Genomic DNA, 19,021 nt, shown 5'->3' on the forward strand with positions numbered 1-19,021 from the left:
CCCTCCTCCAAAAAAGACATTATAAAAACTCTATAATATACAGAAATAGATCCGAGTATTTATGAAAATATTTTTTTGGGTAACAATGAAAAGACAATTCAGTGAAAAAACATTTTACATCAAAGAGTATGAAAACAAATAAGATTATACACAAATTGAACTTGAATATGCACTTCATAGCATATACACAATATGTCCTATACCCAAATGTATAGCATGAACTTGTGAAAACTCTAGAAGATATTTAAGACAATTTTTGTTACCTGGTTTTAGGCAAAGCTGTGTAGGATATAAATAATCTATACAAAAATATATTGATAGACTGAACTGGATTAAAATCATGAAATTTACTTCTCAACAGAAGGTAAAAAGAATTTAAATAATGCATAGACAGGGAGAAAATATTTCAAACCAGTTATCTCATGAGTGACTTTATATAGAGAGAATATATAAAGATATAAAGAGCTTTCAAAATAATAGCAAGAAAAAAAGAAACGCAAAACATTTGAACAGACATTTTCACTGAAAAAGATCCATATAACATTAAGAAAAGAAGCTTAGCATCATTAATCATAAGGAAGATGCAAGTTAAATCACAATGAAACACCACTAACTACTCTATGGAGGAGTTAAGCATAACAATAATAAGAGTGACCACAACAAATGTTTCAAAAACAATGTAGGAATTGACATCCTGAAAAATTGTTATAGAGAATGTAAAATGGTGAAGCCACTTTGGAAAAACAGTTTTCAGTTTCTAAATCAATAAATGCATACCTAATACATGGTCCAGGTATTCCACTCTGATGTGCTTATCCATGAGAAATAAAAGCATATAAGCCTATGCTGTCACAAAGACTGGTACACCACCCTTTATCTGGAAAAAAACCAATGTCCAGCACCAGATGAATGAATTTGGTGTACTCATACCATGGAATGCTACTGCAATAATAGTAGATATTATTACATGTAACAACATGGACAAAATTAAAAATAACTATGCTGGGTAAAATAAGCCCCATACAAAAGAGTGATTACTATATGATTTACTTTGTATGAAATTCTTGAAAATGAAAACAAATTTATAGCAACAGAAAGCATCCAGGGGTAGATTAACGAGGAGCATGAGTAAACATTTAAGAATGATGGATATATTCACCGAATTGACTGTAGTGATGGCGTTGTGTGTACATGTCAACACTTATCTAATTGTATATGTTTAATGTATACAATTTGTACACATTTAATTTGTCTGTTATGCCTCAATAAAGCTATTAAAATAAGATAGAAATGAAGAAGGAGTATAGGAGCTGAGCTTGATCAGTTTTTAAGTTGTTATTTTTATATGGAATATTGAGAAATAGGTGGGATGCATGGACAGAGATGTTATCCCATGAGTTCCTCCATGGGAAAGCATGGGCCCTGCCAATGGAGTTTCCCTTTCGGCAGTGGAGGCTGGAAGAGGAACAGCAGGAAACTTAGGCCTTGAGTGGATGAGGTTGTTTGGCATGATCCTTACCTACCCTGTAAGTCATTCCCACAAGAAATCAGTTATCACACTGGACATAACATCTGTAAGTGGAGTAGGAGGAAATGGGGAGCAGAAGAGAATTAGTTAGGCTGCCTTCTAGGAGCATGCCCATGATTCAGTCTCTTTGAGATTAAGGAAAATCTATCACCTATGAAACTAAATTTTTTAAAGGTCAAATTGCTTGCATATTTTGCTAGGATATATATTCCTTTCTGAAAGCAACCTCCCTGGCCTACTATGAACTTATTACTTTGCTATTTATGTCTGCCTTTAAGTTTTTATAAAGGTTCATTAATTTGGGAATTAATTGATTCCCCAATTAATCTTCACAAGAAAGATACACAGCAGAACAATAAAAGGGAGAGGACCCATGAGGAGACTTCAAATTAGCAAAGTATATACCTAGTTTTTGAATTTTTCCTATGATTAATTGCTAAGATTACTATTGTGATAAGCCTAATCTGGTAAGACTTAACATTGAATGTTACAAAGCTAGTTATGTTAGATAGAAGGTGATGAACGCAGACTTACCCCAAATAAAGGAAAAAATAATTCTACTCCAGATTTTCTCAATAAGGAATGAAATAGAATGTGCAAATTTAACTCAGAAGAATATTTTTAAGTAAACATGTCCAGGCTTATCAAGGACTAATGATTCCTTATATTTTGGCATAGTTTGCTCAAGAAATAAGTGTGTATGTGTGTGTGTGTGTGTGTGTGTGTGTGTGTGTGTGTGTGTTTGCACAAACTTCATAAACTGGGCAACTGTTAGAGGAAATGGGAAAAGGGAAAATTATTGAATATTAATTTTAAGAAACAGGGAAGTTAGTTTTAAGACAAAGAAGGGGTCAAGTGGCCACCATGATCCTTAATGGTTATGTCCATTAACTCTGGGGTAGACCACATCTCTTTCTCATTACTTTGCTTAGAACATATTTTACATCCTTATTCCTTAAGCTGTAGATCAAGGGATTCAGCATAGGGATCACCGCGGTATAGAACACAGAGGCCACCTTCTCCTGGACCCTGCTGTGGCTGGATGTTGGCTTGAAATACATAAACATGATGGATCCGTAGAAGACCCCAACAGCTGTCAAATGAGAGCCACAGGTACTAAAAGCTTTGGACCTGCTCTCACTTGAGGGTATTCGAAGAATGTTGGTGAGTATAAAGGTATAAGAGATGGCTATGGGCCCAGTTGTTGCCAGCACATTAAATCCACCTATAAGTGTCACCAGAAGCTCATTAAAGTAGGTGCTAGAGCAGGAAAGCTGTAGGAGGGGAATTATGTCACAGAAGTAATGGTGGATGACATTCTCCCCATGGAAGGAAAGCCTGATCATGGAGGAAGTGTGGGCTACAGCTCCAAGAGCTGCCATGATATAGACCCCTGTTACCAGTATGCTGCATGCCTTTTGGGACATGGTGACACTGTAGATCAGTGGATTACAGATAGCTGCATATCTATCATATGCCATGGCTGCCAGCATATAGCCCTCAGCAATAGCAAACGTGCAATAGAAAAAGAGCTGTGTCATGCATCCAGAATAGGAGATAACATTTTGTTCCCATATAAAGTTTCCTAACAGTTTAGGGGTAATAACTGAGGAATAGACGAAATCTATGAATGACAAATTACCAAGAAAAAAGTACATGGGAGTTTGGAGCTTGGAATCAACAGTAATTAGGAGGATTATACCCAGGTTTCCCACTACAGTGATCCCATAGATTACTAGAAACAGGAGAAAAAGGGGCAGTTTGAGTTCTGGTTGGTCTGTTAATCCCTGGAGGACAAATTCAGTCATGGTGGAAAAATTGCATCTGATCATTTCCTCTAGGAAACAGAGTATAAACCTAAGGGAAAAAAAAAAAAAAGAAACCTTAGAAAGTAAGAAAGCTCTGTTCCCATGGTGGGAAGTTGTTTTATTACGAGTGTGACAAAAGAAAAGAAATCCTGATCATCAAATGAGAACAGTTTAATGGCTGTAAATAACAAAAGAAGAGGATTATATATTTTTTTCATGTCAGATTTGAGTTTCTTTTAGTCAAGGAATATTATAAGGTGTATAGAGCAAGTACTATATGATCTTAAAATGACTAGAAAGTATCTGAACAGTTCAAGGCTACCCCATTTTTATCCTCAGAGACCACCCTAGTGTCTACTATGAATGGGTACTCCATAGTTAACAGCTGGAGCTGGAAATCCATCTGACCTCTGCATGCCTAATGCCTGCTGAGATGTTCCATGCTGCTAACACCAAGGTTCAATCTGGTGCTAAGAAAGTAACTTCTGGGGCTGGGGTTGTGGTTTAGCAGTAGAGCTCTTACCTCCCATGTGCAAGGGCCTGGGTTGGATCCCCAGCACCACATAAAAATAAACAAATAAAATAAAGGTACTGTGTCCAACTACAAATAAAAAATAAATATATTTTAAAATTAAAGTAACTTCTGGGCTAGTAACAGCCTGCGTGTGCATTAGGTAGTTGTTTACTGTGGAATAAACAAGAACTGAGGAGAAAATGCATGTTTTAGGGTCACAATTCAAGGTCACAGAGGGAAGCACAGTTACTTTGATGCTCCACGTTAAGGTTTTAAAGTTGATTCTGAAGTTCTGTTATTCAAATAAGAGAGTCTATTGTCAGGCAATTTTACTTCTAGAGGAGCTTTGGGATATATTGTGGGCACATCTTAGGACTTTGATGAAATAATGGGAAAAAGAAGAGCCATCTTTCTGTGGTTCTATCCACTGCATGTTACAGGCAAGAGTAAATTTATTTCCTCCAACTCCAGTTGTATTGGGTGAACTAATTTCCACATGTATTTGATCTAACTAGCTTATTGAACTACAAATTTGAAATTTTCCATAAGTAACCCTATTTTACAATGAAAAATTTAAGGAAATGTGGCTTTTCCTAAGTGTACACTTACCTGAATGCTGTAAGGAGTAGAATTGTTGCTCCAACTTGGTTTGTTTGTTCTCTTTCAGTGTGAAATGAATTCACACAGTTGGATTTATGGAAAATATGCCCCATCCAGTGCCTTGCTGATCTTGTTGGAGTGTAATTGATGAACACTGAAAATCAAATGGATATTATTGAAAATGAAGAAAAAAATAGAGCATCTTCTGGCCATCTCAATGCTTACCTCATGCTCCAGCTGTGTCACCAAGTCACTGTATGACTTTGGGAAAGTAACTTCACCTTTGCTCTCCTGTGAAAGAATGAATTTGGGATGAGGCTTTCCATAGTGTACTGGATCTCTGAAATTTAATGACACTGGGTAAGCAAATATAAGATTCCCTTTCATCCCCATAACACAAACAGCCTTTTCTAAGCAAGGGAATATTTTGACTCATTGTTTGTGGATGTTTGGTCTCCAAGGAAATGGATGACAAGAATATTCTCTGAGGACCACAAGATCCACACAAGATGATGAAATTCTCCTGAGAACCAGAAACATGATAAAGTCTATTTGCTCTTAAATTCATGATGTGCACAGAATGTTGGCATTTCCAGTGAATGTAATTACATTTTTGATCTTACTTTTTGGAAGAAAACAATGTATGTGAAAGATGATAATAGTTCCCACCTGAGATGGTTGTAGGATTACCATAAGCAGTTTAGCTAGGAGAGTCTCACTTCAAAAAAGCAAATGTCTCTGACCTCATGACTGAGCTCCAAAAAGAGCATAGTAAACCTGACTTTTAGATTTTTAAATCTATGTGTTGTAATTAAGGTTAATTAAGATTTATATTCCTGGAACAGTAATTATGCTACCAGTATCAATGATGAGCCACTTGTGTTACAACTAGTGTTCTGTGATTTGAATGAATATTCCGTATGTATTTTTATTTATAGGAAGAACTTTAGGATATATTGTGGATATATTATGACTAGCAAACACAATATTGAAGGGAAAGAATAGTCAGAAGACTGGAAGTATCTGACTTCAAAATTAATGCAAAGCATTAATACTCAAGAAGGTAACATAAAAAGAATAGATGAAGAGATGAGCAGGACAGAGAGCCCAGACATAGACCCTCATAGATACTGATTGTGGATAAAGGAGCAAAAACAATTTAATGGAGAAGGACAATCTTTTTTAACAAATGATACTGGAACAATTGCACAATACATATAAAAAATTAATCTAGACACAGGTCTCACATGTCTCACAAAAATCAAATCAAATGAATTAAAATCTAAATATAAAATCATAAACTCCTAGAAAAATGACCTAGAGAAAAGTCTGGGTGACCTTGAGTTTGATGATAACTTTTAGACATAACACTAGATACATAATATATTAAAGAGTTAAAGAAAAATAAGTCACAATTTATTAAAACCAAAAACTTTTGCTTTGTAAAAGGTGTTTTTTTTTTTGCATGTGTGTGGATAACTGCATTACTTTTTATTATTTAGTTTTGTTATTTCTTTTTTAATTGATTTTTTAAAATAAATGACAGCAGAATGCATTACCAAAAGGCATTATTTAAAAGAAGAAAAAGGTAAGCTTCAGACTGGAGGAAAAGTCTGCAAAATGCATATCTAATAAAGTGTCAATATACTAAATTTACATAGAACTATTAAAAAATCAACAAATACTTTAATTTAAAAATAGGAAAAAACGTCTGAATGAACATTTTACCAAAAAGAAGATAAAGGGCTGGCAAGTAATCTTATGAAAAAATATTTAAGTAAGTTATCATAAAATTGTAAGTCATTCTGTAGGCTCTCTATTCACCTCACTGATTATATCTTTTGCTGAGAGGAAGCTTTTTAGTTTGAATCCATCTCATTTATTGATTCTTGATTTTAATTCTTTGCCTGTAGGAGTTGTTTTAAGAAAGTTGGGGCCTAATCCAACATGATGGAGATTAGGGCCTACTTCTTCTATTAGACTCTGGTTTTAATTTTTTTTTCAGAATAAAATTGTATTCGAACTAAGGTTAATTTTTAAGCCTGTAAAAAAACATCAGTGATGGTTAAGTAAGATCTTAATTCTTTTTTTCCCAACATTTAAAAATTTTTTTTTAAAAATACACTCCAACAGTGGAAGACATTACAATCCTTATTACACATATAGAGCACAATTTTTTGTATTTCTGTATATAAAGTATGTTCATGTCAATTTATGCCACTATACATGTACTTTTTTGCATTACACTTCTAAATACACATATATACCACAATTTTTCATAATTCTGTTGGTATATAAGGTATGTTGACTCTGGTTTAATTTCCAGGTTCTTGATCCACTTTGAGTTGAGTTTTGTGCATTGTGAGAGATACAGGTTTCATTTCATTTTGCTACGTGTGGATTTCCAGTTTTCCTAGCACCATTTGTTGAAGAGACTCTCTTTACTCCAATGTACGTTTTTGGTGCCTTTGTCTAGTAGAAGATAACTGAAATTATGTGGGTTAGTTTCTGTGTCCTCATTCTGTACCATTGGTCTACAGGTCTATTTTGGTGTCAATACCATGCTATTTTTGTTACTGTTGCTTTGCAGTAAAGTTTTAGATCTGGAATAGTAATGCTACCAGTTTCACTCTTCTTGCTAAGGATTGCTTTGGCTATTCTGGGTCTCTTATTATTCCAGGCGAATTTCATAACTGATTTTTCTATTTCTGTAAGAAATGCCATTGGGATTTTGGTTGGGATTGCATTGAATCTGTATAGTGCTTAATACTTACAACAACATCTGCTTCTTGGCATAATACATCATGATTCAATTTAAAAATATTTTTAGTTATTAAAAATTATAAATCAAAGCAAATTAAAATATCTGAAATTCAAAATACTGACAACACCAAACACTGTTGAAGTTGTGAAACAACAGGATTGCTCATTCATTACTGGTGGGAATGCACAAAGGTGCAGCTTATCAGGTTTTTACAAAACTAAACATACTCTTACCATGTGACTGAACAATCAAGCACCTTGCTATTTACTATGATGAATTGAAAATAAGTGTTTACACAGAAAATGCATGTGTGTAGAGGCTTTATTCATTATTATCAATAGTTGAAGTTAAAAGAAAAGTGAATCAATAAACAATGTGCAGTGAGTCCAGACAATGGGATATTATTAGTTGATTTTTAGACATGAGCTACCAAACCACAATAAGACATGGAAGAAGCTTAAGAGCACATTTCTAAGTGGAAAAAAAAGTAACTGAGGAAAAGCATACATGTATTTTAATTTTAACTATGGGTCATTTTGGAAAAAAGTTAAACTATGAAGACAGAAAAAAGATTAGTGGTTGCCAACAACTTGGGTGGAAGGAATAGAGATGGATAGATTAGCACAGGCAATGAGGCAATGAGGCAAATTTGTGTGGTATTGTAATGGCAGATACATGCAATTGTAGACTTGTCAAAACTTGTGGAATGTAGAACATAAAGAGTGAACCCTAATGTAAATGATCAGCTTTAGTTAGTAGTAATGTAACCATATTCACTCATCAGTTTAAAGGAAAATACCATGAAAAATATTACTAAAAGGGGAAACTACACTGGTTGTTGGAGGAGGTAGGAAGTGCTATGTAATATCTCTGTATTCTTTGCTCTGAAAACCAAAATTTTCTTGAAATTATACCTCTCTCTTTATTCCCCCTCCGTGTTTTGGATGTTTCTTTCATTTATTCATCCAGGACACTAAGGGACATTTCAGCACTAGGGATTCTCTTCTTCAACTTATTTAGATTGTTTTCATTCCATGAGATTTTTAAAAATATATTTTTAGTTATTAATGGACCTTTAATTAATTTATTTATATGTAGTGCTGAGAATCAAACCCAGTGCCTCACACATGCTAGACAAGTGCTCTACCACCGGTCACAACCGCAGCCCCTCCATGAGATCTTTATCTTAATGATTCACTTAATATTCAGTAGGGTAAAATTTTGGGAGCTAATACAGAATTTGTGTACAACATGACTGATTTCTTGGGCTTATCAATCTGAAAAACAAAAGAAAATACAGCAACAACCATTATCACTTCCTAAGCAAATTACAATTAAAATCAGTGAAGTGGAGAGAAGCCATCTTATTCTCTGTTGTTTAATTTCCTGGTATTCTGCTCAGGGAATAGATGACTGCTTTATAGCACTTTATTTTTTCATGATCATGTTTCTCATTTAAAAGGCTTCTTATAATCGCTTTTTTATGAAAATAATGTATGACAACTTCAAAGACATTTAAATGAGAAAAGTAAGTGAATTAGAAGAGAAATAAGGGTCATTTCATATTCAGTATTCAGCTGATCCCCTCCCCTATGCACACACATTTTGACTGTTTTAAATTCCATGAGACCTATTTTTTAATGCTACATTAAATATTCGATGGCATGAGAACCAGAATAATATCTTCCCAGAGAAGATAAATATATCTAGGAGTTTGGCTCTACACATCTTCTCTATTTTATTTTTCCTTGAAATTCTCATTTATTTATTCATCCAATAAATATGATTTGAGCAACTATGCATCATTTATTGTTTTAGGAATTGTAAAGAAAGATGTACAAGACAGACATGGCCACTGTTTTCACAGATTTTACATTTTAGATATGGTCATATATTACCCAGATATTCTCAGAATTCAGTGTTAAGTTTTAATTACAATGAGTGTCATGAAGGTGATGCTTAGGTTTCTATGAATTCATATGCTACAAGACCATATCCATTTTGTTCCTAGGAATCTGGAAGAACACAATTTATAGAACTTAAAGAAACTGCATCCCAGAGAGCACATAAAATTATCCAATTGGTTAGTGTTGTTTTGCAGATTATTTGTCCATATTTCCTAAATCTCAGTATAATGGTTTTCTTCTGAATCCTTTCAGAGCGAAGAGCCAACATACTAGAGGGACAGTGATAATATTTCAACTTCAACTCTCCTTGCTGTTTTCAACACTGCCCTGACTTCTTGTTTGCAGCTTAGTTTTGGTCTTAGTATAACTGCAGAAGAACTCTATGTTGATGTGAAAGCTGCTTAGGTAATATATTTCCCTTAGAAATGTGTGAATGTGTGAGTGTAAGTGTAATTGGGGCCAACCTTAGTCAGGATCCACTTGTTTTTTTTTTTTAACTGATCTTTGATTTTCTTCCTGAAATAAAGAATCAATTTGCTTTATTTCTTGCACAATTTTTTTTCAATAATATGTGTCCATATACAAACAAAATATAGATTCTTATTCTTGAGAGGGTATTTTATTGTAAAGAAATCATGATTATCAACATGGATTGAATGTATCCTCACCCAAATGGACTCCTCTCATGATTTTCCATAGCTTTGGCTATTGCAACCCTGTCTATCCAATGGCTAACGTGAAAAGCTTTGGAGAAAATTTCCTTCTCTTCCAATTCATATCCAAGCTATCCATAGATATGAATACTTGATCCTCAAGATGTATCTGGAATTCTGCCTCTTCTCACTGCCTTTGCTGTATCCATCCTGGTCCATGTAACTTTTGTCTTTCACCTGATTCCTGGAATGACTTCCTAATTGTCCTCCCTGCTTCCAGTCATATTCTTCATTAGCTGAAGAGCACACTGGGTGATTATTTTCTCTTCTTTTTAAAAAAATTTATTTATTTATTTACATATGGAAGCAGAATGCATTACAATTCTTATTACACATATACAGCACAATTTTTCATATTTCTGGTCATATACAAAATATATTCACACCAATTTGTGTCTTCATACATGAAATTTGGATAATATGTCCATCACATTCCACCATCATTTCTAACCCCATATCCCCTCCCTTCCCGTCCCACACCTCTGCCCTATTTAGATTTTATCTATTCCTCCCATACTCCTTCTCCCTACCCCACTATGAATCAGCTTCCTTATATGAGAAAAAACATTTGGCTTTTGGATTTTTGAGGTTGGCTAACTTCACTTAGCGTTATTTCTCTAACTTCATGCATTTACCTGCAAATGTCATGATTTTATTGCCTTTTATTGCTAAGTAATATTCCATTGTGTATATATGCCATATGTTTTAATCTGTTCATCTACTGAAGAGCATCTAGGTTGGTTCCACAGTTTAACTATTGTGAATGTGCTGCTATAAACATTGATGGGACTGTGTCCCTGTACTATGCTGTTTTTATGTCCTTTGGGTTTAGACCAAGGAGAGGAATAGTTGGGTCAAATGATAGTTCCATTCCCAATTTTCTAAGAAATCTACATATTGGCTGCAACAATGCGCCGTCCCACCAGCAATGTATGAGTGTACCTTTTCACCCACATTCTCCCAAACACTTATTGTTGTTTGTCTTCATAATAGCTGCCATTCTGACTGGAGTGAGATGAAATCCTACAGTAGTTTTGATTTGCATTTCTCTAACTGTGAGAGATGATGAACACTTTTTCATATATTTGTTGATTGATTGTATATCATCTGCTGAGTAGTGTCTGTTCAAGTCCTTGGCCCATTTATTGATTGGGTTATTTGTATTTTTGGTGCTTAGCTTTTTGAGTTCTTTTTATGCTCTAGAGATTAGTGGTCTATCTGATGTGTGAGGGGTAAATATTTGATCCCATGATGTAGGCTCTCTATTCACCTCACTGGTTGTTTCTTTTGCTGAGAAGAAACTTTTTAGTTTGAGTCCATTCCATTTATTGATTCTTGATTTTAATTCTTGCACCACAGGAGTCTTATAAAGGAAGTTGGAACCTAATCACATGTGATGTTATTAGGGTCTACTTTTTCTTCTAATAGATGCAGGGTCTCTGATTTTATTCCTAGGTCCTTGATCCATTTTGAGTTGAGTTTTGTGCATGGTGAAAGATAGGGGTTTAGTTTCATTTACTTGCATATGGATTTCCAGTTTTCCCAGCATCATTTGTTAAATAGGCTATCTTTTCTCCAATGCATGTTCATGACATTGTTGTCTTATATAAGATAATTATATTTTTGTGGGTTCATCACTGCATCCTCTATTCTGTACCTTTGGTCTACCAGTCTGTTTTGATGCCAATACCATGCTGTTTTGTTACTATTGCTCTGTAGTATAGTTTAAGGTCTATACCAGACTCTTCCTGTTAAGGATTGTGTGGTGAGCCGTTCCTGCGGACTGTGGTCGCCATTACATGATGGCGCTGGCTCCGTTGTGGTCTGTGAAGGACAACTCCATATCAAAGAGAGTTGGCGTGTTCCCAGCTCCTTATCAGAGAAAGTTGGCGTGTCATTTTCTAGCACCCTGTGAGAAGGGTACACGTGGCAGCTTTGCATTGGGGTTCGCGGTGCTTTATTAAGGCTGGGAGGGGCATCCGAGGGAGTAGTAGAAGAATTATTAGAAGAATATCAAGGGCCTGAATAAACTGCTGAAAGAAGATTCCTGAGTCGCGTCTTCCTTGTGGGCAAGGGGGGTCGCGACAGGATTGCTTTAGTTATTCTGTATTTCTTATTTTTCCAGATGTATTTCTGCCACAGTCTGGCTGGGCACAAAATCACGAGCCACTCACAGCTTTGTAGATTCAAACAGCAATTCTTTATTCCCGAACTCACACCGGCCCTCTATAAACACGTTCTGGGGAAATTCACGTTCTTCTCTAAAATTCCCGTACTCCACCAGGCTTTGAATCCCAAATACTTTCTGAATTCCACGAGAACTCAACGGGAACTCAGGCAGCAGGATACGCCCTATTCCCAGCAGGAATAACCTTAAACCAGGAACGCCCTAAACCCAAGGAGCAGGATACTCCCTAAAACCTGATCCGCCCTAATCCAGTAGGATCCTCTTTAAACCCGGATCCACCCTGGTCCTTGAGCAGGGTCACCTTTCTCAAACATACATGCAATGTCACTTCAAATGTCCATTTCCAGGAGTCCTTCCTCTAAGCAACATAGGGTACGCTGGCAAGGAAATTTCGATGCGTCATTCCCACTTGGCAATGGCCCTCAGCATATTTCATGATTGCTTTTTCTATTCTATGAGAAATATCATTGGGATTTTAATTGGAATTGCATTAAATCTGTATAGTGCTTTGGAAGTATGGTAATTTTGATAATATTAAATCTTCCTATCCAAGAGCAAGGTAGATCTTTCCATCTTCCCATCTTCTGTGATTTCTTTCTTTAGGATTCTGTAATTTTCATTATATAGATCTTTTACCTCTTTCATTAAGTTGATTCCCAAGTACTTTTTTTTTTGAGTCTATTGTAAATGGGTTAGTTTTCCTCATTTCCATTTCTGAGGATTTGTCATTGATATACAGAAATGCATTTGATTAATGGCTATTGATTTTATATATAGTTGCTGAATTATTTTACTAGTTCTAGAAGTTTTTTGGTGGAACTTTTAGGGTCTTCTAGGTATAGAATCATATCATGAGCAAATAGTGCCAATTTGCATTCTTCTTTTCCTATGTACATCCATTTAATTTCTTTCATCTGTCTACTTGCTCTGGCCAGTGTTTCAAGAAATATGTTAAGTAGAAGTGGTGAAAGAGGGAATCTGTGTCTTGTTCCAGTTTTTAGAGGGAATGCTTTCAATTTTTCTCCATTTAGAATGATGTTGGCCTGGGGTTTAGCATAGATAGTCTTTATGATGTTGAGATATGTTTCTGTTATCCCTAATTTTTCTAGTGTATTGAACATAAAGGGGCGTTGTATTTTGTCAAATGCTTTTTCTACACCTATTGAGATGATCATATGATTCTTATCTTTAAGTCTATTGATGTGATGAATTACATTTGTTGATTTCTGTATGTTGAATCAACCTTGTATCCCTGGGATTAATCCCACTTGATCATGGTGCACAATCTTTTTGAAATGTTTTTGTATTCAATTTGCCAGAATTTTATTGAGAAGTTTTACATCTATGTTCATTAGAGATATTGGTCTGAATTTTTCTTTTTTGGTGTGTATTTGCCTGGTTTTGGGATCAGGGTGATATTGGCCTCATAGAATGAGTTTGGAAGTTGCCTCTTTTTCTATTTCCTGAAATAAAGTGATGAGTATTGGTATTAGTTCTTCTTTAAAGGTCTTGTAAAACTGTGCTGTGTATCTATGTGGTCCTGGACTTTTCTTGGTTAGTAGACTTCTGATGGCATCTTCTATTTTGTCACTTGAAATTGATGTGTTTAAATTGTGTATATCTTCCTGATTCAATCTGGTAAAATTGTATGACTTAAGAAATTTGTCAATGCCTTCAATGTGTTTTATTGGAGTATAACTTTTCAAAATAATTTCTAGTTATCTTGTTTATTTCTGTAGTGTCTGTAGTGATATTTTCTTTTGCATTATGTATGTTAGTAATTTGAATCTTCTCTCTCCTTCTCTTCATTAGCATGGCTAAGGCTCTGTCAATTTTATTTACTTTTACAAAGAACCAACTTTTTGTCTATCAATTTTTTCTTTGGTTTCAATTTTATTGATTTCAGCTCTGATTTAAATTATTTCCTGTCTTCTGCTGCTTTTGGTGTAGATTTGTTCTTCTTTTCTGGGGCTTTGAGATGTAATGTTAAGTCATTTATTTGTTGACTTTTTCTTCTTTTGAGGAATAAACTCCATGCAATGAACTTTCCTTTTAGAACTGTTTTCATAGTGTCCCAAATTTTGATATGTTGTATCTGTGTTCTCATTTACCTCTAAAATTTTTTTAACCTCCTCCTTGATGTCTTCTGTAACCCATTGTTCATTCAGTGGCATGTTAGACTCCAGGTGTTGGAGTAGTTTTTATTTCTTATTTTATCATTGATTTCTAATTTCATTCCATTATGATCTGATAGAATGCAGAGTAGTATCTCTACATTTTTGTATTTGTTAAGATTTGCTTTGTGGCATAATATATGGTCTATTTTAGAGAAGAATTCATGTGCTGCTGAGAAAAAAGTGTATTTGCTTGTTGAAGGATGAAATATTGTATATATTTCAGTTAAGTCTAAGTTACTGATTGTGTTATTGAGTTCTACAGTTTCTTTTTCAGCTTTTGTTTGGAAGATCTATCCATTCATGAAAGAGGTGTGTTAAAGTCACCCAAAATTATTGAGTTGTGATCTATTTGACTCTTGAACTTGAGAAGAGTTTGTTCAATAAAAATAGACACTCCATTTTGGGGGGCATATATATTTATAATTGTTATGTCTTGTTGGTGTATGGTTCCCTTGAGCAGTATGTAGTGTCCTTTTTTACCCTTTTTGATTGACTTTAGCTTGATTTACTTTATTTGATATGAGGATGGAAACCCCTGCTTGCTTCCACAGTCCATGTGAGTGGTATGGTTTTTCCCAACCCTTTGCCTTCAGTCTGTGGATGTCTTTTCCTATGAAATGAGTCTCTTGGAGGCAGTATATTGTTGGGTCTTTTTTAAAAAATCTAATCTGCTAATCTATGTCTTTTGATTGGTGAGTTTAGGCCATTTACATTCAGGGTTATTATTGAGACATGATATGTATTTCCAGCCATTTTTGTTTATTTTTAATATTGAACATGACTTGGTTTCTCCTCTGATTAGATTTTCCTTTATTGTAATTCCTCCTGCTGCTGATTTTCATGATTGTTTTTTATTTTGTTTTCATGGAATATTTTGCTGAGGATGTTCTGTAGTGCAGGCTTTCTAGTTGTAAATTCTTTAAACTTTTGTTTATCATAGAAGGTTTTATTTCATCATCAAATCTAAAGCTTATTTTTGCTGGATATAAAATTCTATGTTGGCATTCATTTTCTTTCAGAGCTTGGTATATGTTGTTCCATGATCACCTGGCTTTGAGGTCTGGGTTGAAAATTTGCTGAGATATGAATTGATCTCCCCCTATATGTGATCTTATTCCTCTCTCTTGCAGCTTTTAAGATTTTATCCTTATTCTGTATGCTAGGCATTTTCATTATAATGTGCCTTGGTGTGGATCTGTTCTAGTTTTGTACATTTGCTGCCCTATAAACCTCTTGTATTTAGTTTTCCAATTCATTCTTCATGCTTGGGAAAATTTTTAATATTATCTCATTGAAGAGAGTGTGCACTCTTTTGGTTTGAAAGTTTGTGCCTTTATCTATCTCAATAACTCTTAGATTTGGTCTTTATATGCTGTCTCATAATTCTTAGATGTTTTGTTCATGCTTTCTAACTTTTTTCACTGTGTGATCAACTTTATTTTCCAGATTGTATATTTTGTCTTCATTATCTGACGTTCTTTCTTCCAAGTGATCTAGTTTATTGATTATGCTTTCTATTGAGTTTTTTTAATTTGGTTTATTATATCCTTCGTTTCAAGGATTTCTGACTGTTTTTTTTTTCAGAGTCTCTTTTTCTTGAAGTAATCTTTTGATACCTGTATTTGCTCTCTTATTTCTTCATTGGGGTGATTAATTTTTGCCTTTATTTGCTCATTTAGATCATTCTTTATGAAAATAATTCAGATCATTTTGATTATGAACCTTCTGAACTCATTCTCTGACATTTTATCAACTTTGCTATACATGGGTTCTGTTATTATAGTATTCTGGTTTGTTTGGGGCACTTTCCTTTCTTGTTTTTTCATGTTGTCTACGGGTCTTCCTTTCTTGCAGCATGAATCTGAGATATCACATTTTCTACCCTATATTCTTATAGTACCCATGAGGACTGTCTGCACCTCACCTTGATGTTGGACTTCCAGACCCTGCTGGTATCCCTCAATGTATGTTATTGCATCTAAAAGTGGTGGCAGCGATAGCCGAGGTTACTTGAGATAAAAGTTGAGGTGCCCCAAGATGGAAGCAATGTCTTACAGAGATGGGGCTGAAAGGGTGGGCCTAACACTCTATTTGCTATGAAATACAGCTGCTTATTGGCCCTTTCTGCTGTCAAAAAGTGAGGTGCTACTGTGTAGGGAAGACTATGGTGGTGACTGCAGTGTCCCAAGATGGAAGTGGGTTAGGCTTAGTCTCCAGGTGTGGGGTGGGGAGTGAACTCAAATCTACCCTGCATCTGGGTCCTGGGAAAGTCAGAATGGGTGGATCTAGTCTGCTGGTTGGAAGAGGCGGTTCTGTGCTGGAGGCTGGGCTCCAGGGAGTGTCTGCTGGTGGAGGAAGCCTGAATCTCTTGCAGGCTGGTGTGGGTGGATCTGGGCCACTGGGCTTGACCTCTGACAGAAGTCTACTGGTTGGAAGGGGCAGTCCTGTGCCAGAGGCTGGGCTTGGGTGGGTGCTTGCTGGTGGAGAGGTGGACCCAGACCTACAGTGAGCCTGCATCCCAAGCAGGCTGGTTTGGGTGGATCTCTCTTCTCTTTCTTATTTTGAAAAAATGTATAGCCTAGAGAAAAGTTGCAAGAACAGAACAATAAGTATATTCTTACCCTGGATTTACTGGTGATTTTTTTCCATGGTTACTTCAGTGTTCTTTCCCCACAGTACACTGCATGCTCACCCACATAGGTACACACACACACACACACACACACACACACACACACACACACACCACAGATATCCTCATGTACACATATTTTTTATCATTTAAGAGATAATTACAAATCATGAAGTTTCCTTAATATACTTTAGCACATATCCTCTAAAAATGAAGACATTCTCCTGGGTAACCACTATATAATTACATCACTAGGAAATTTCAACACTGGTGCAATTCTATTGAATGTATAATTCACATTCAAATGTCATCAGTTGCTCTAATGATATGTGTTATTAGTTCTTTCTGTTTTACTTTTACCTTAGATCTAACATAACAGTTTTCACTTTCCTTTAGTATATATAAATTTAGAATTGTTTCTCAACTGCCTTCTTTTATGATATTCAGATTTAAAAAACATAAATTAGCTCTTTTACAGGTTACCTTTAAGGTTTGATTTGTCCTTTTTCCCATGAATATTAGATTCAGATTACTATACTATACTATATTACATTAGTTATATAAATATATACAATGGGTAAGAGAAAGAATAGGGAGAGTGAAAAATCACTGGGAGTTGGAAGTAGGGACAATAAAAGGGAAAATGAGGATCATCAAAAACTATTTAGATATTTTGGTTTAATATTGAAATAGGTTATTCTTATAAACAAGCAAAAATTAAGATAAAATCTATGTTCAAAATTGTCTTATAAAAATACATTATTTTATACACAGATCTGGAGATCATCCACCATTCAAAATTTGTTAAATGCTTCCTTGACATCCTTGTTCCTAAGACTATAAATGAGGGGGTTAAGCATGGGAATCACTGTGGTATAGAACACAGAGACCACCTTCTTCTGAGTTGTGTCACTGGTAGTTAGTTTAAAATACATGAAGATAATGGAGCCACAGAAGATCCCAACAGCTTCAAGATGGGTGTTGCTGGTACTGAAGGCTTTGGAACTTCCCTCAGCTGAGCATATACGCAGGATGTTGGAAAGGATGAAGGCATAAGAGATAAAGATGGCTAGAGCACATGCAAATACATTAAATGCAACCAAAACCATCATCAGAGGCTCCTTGGTGTAGTCTCTTGAGCAAGATATACTTAGAAGAGGGAGGATGTCACAGAAGTAATGGAGGATGATGTTAGTTCCACAAAGAAAAGTGATTAGATACATTGCTGGTATGAACTAAAGCCCCAAATGCCCTCATGAAATACACACTGGTGACCAGTAGCAGACAGACTCTGTGGCACATGGTGACACTGTAGAGTAAGTGGTTACAGATAGCAACCTAGCAATCATACACCATGGCAGTCATCTTGGAGAAGTCATCAATACCAAAGAAGCAGAATACAAAGAGATGCACCATATACTCAGTAAAGAGCATAAAATTCTTCTCTGACACAAAGTTCACCAACATTTTATGGATTATGACCGAGGAGTAGCAGAGATCTATGAAGGACAAGTTACTGAGAAAGTAATATAATACATGGAGGTGTAAAGCTGAGAGCTGATCCTGATTAAAATGACCAAGCCCAAGTTTCCCAACACTGAGACCACGTAGATCAATAGAAACAGAATGAAGAGAGGGAACTGGAGCCCTGGGATATCTGTTAGCCCCTCCAGACAGATACAGTTGCTGTGTTCATTCTTCTCCCTATTGTTATAGGTAGAGTGGCACAAGGGGGACGTTCTCACTGGACAAATATTGTATGATATGGTATGTCTAGATATACTTTTTGCTTGTTTGTTTGCACTTGTCCTTCTCATCATTCTTTGAGATTTAGGGATCAGTGCTTTGATGTCCAAACTTGATTTTGGGAAATTATCAGTTATTGTAGCTTCTTTATTTGTTTCTTTTTCTGATATACACACACAATATATATGGCATACTTTTTGAATCAAAATTCTTGGGTATTCTGTTCCCATTTTTCCATTTTATAAGCAATTATTAATTAATATCAGCTTCTTTTATTCAAGAACATATTTAAGAGATATTAAAATAAATATACTAAAAGATAATAATGTTTGTTTTATGAAGAAAATATCTCTGTTTCTTTTTAACTACAAAAAAAATGTCAAAATTGTTTCTGAACTTGATATTAATTCCCAATGGTAGGACTTGATGAATGCATTTCTCTTC

General features: G+C 35.3%; 1 protein-coding gene and 1 pseudogene across 1 annotated transcript; both read right to left on the reverse strand.

The window, feature by feature from the left end:
- Positions 1-2,415: 2,415 nt before the first annotated feature.
- Positions 2,416-3,360, reverse strand: LOC101965645 (olfactory receptor 8D1). The gene has a single exon (XM_005328426.3). The coding sequence runs from the start codon at positions 3,358-3,360 to the stop codon at positions 2,416-2,418; it is 945 nt and encodes a 314-aa protein (XP_005328483.1).
- Positions 3,361-17,625: 14,265 nt separating this feature from the next.
- Positions 17,626-18,651, reverse strand: LOC101965936 (olfactory receptor 8D1-like; annotated as a pseudogene).
- Positions 18,652-19,021: the final 370 nt, after the last annotated feature.

Source organism: Ictidomys tridecemlineatus, chromosome 4 (genome assembly GCF_052094955.1).
Source record: "Ictidomys tridecemlineatus isolate mIctTri1 chromosome 4, mIctTri1.hap1, whole genome shotgun sequence".
NCBI lineage: Eukaryota > Metazoa > Chordata > Mammalia > Rodentia > Sciuridae > Ictidomys > Ictidomys tridecemlineatus.

Excerpts from the sequence above, each read along its gene's own strand:
- LOC101965645 (XM_005328426.3), bottom strand. The coding sequence starts at position 3,360 with ATGATCAGATGCAATTTTTCCACCATGACTGAATTTGTCCTCCAGGGA.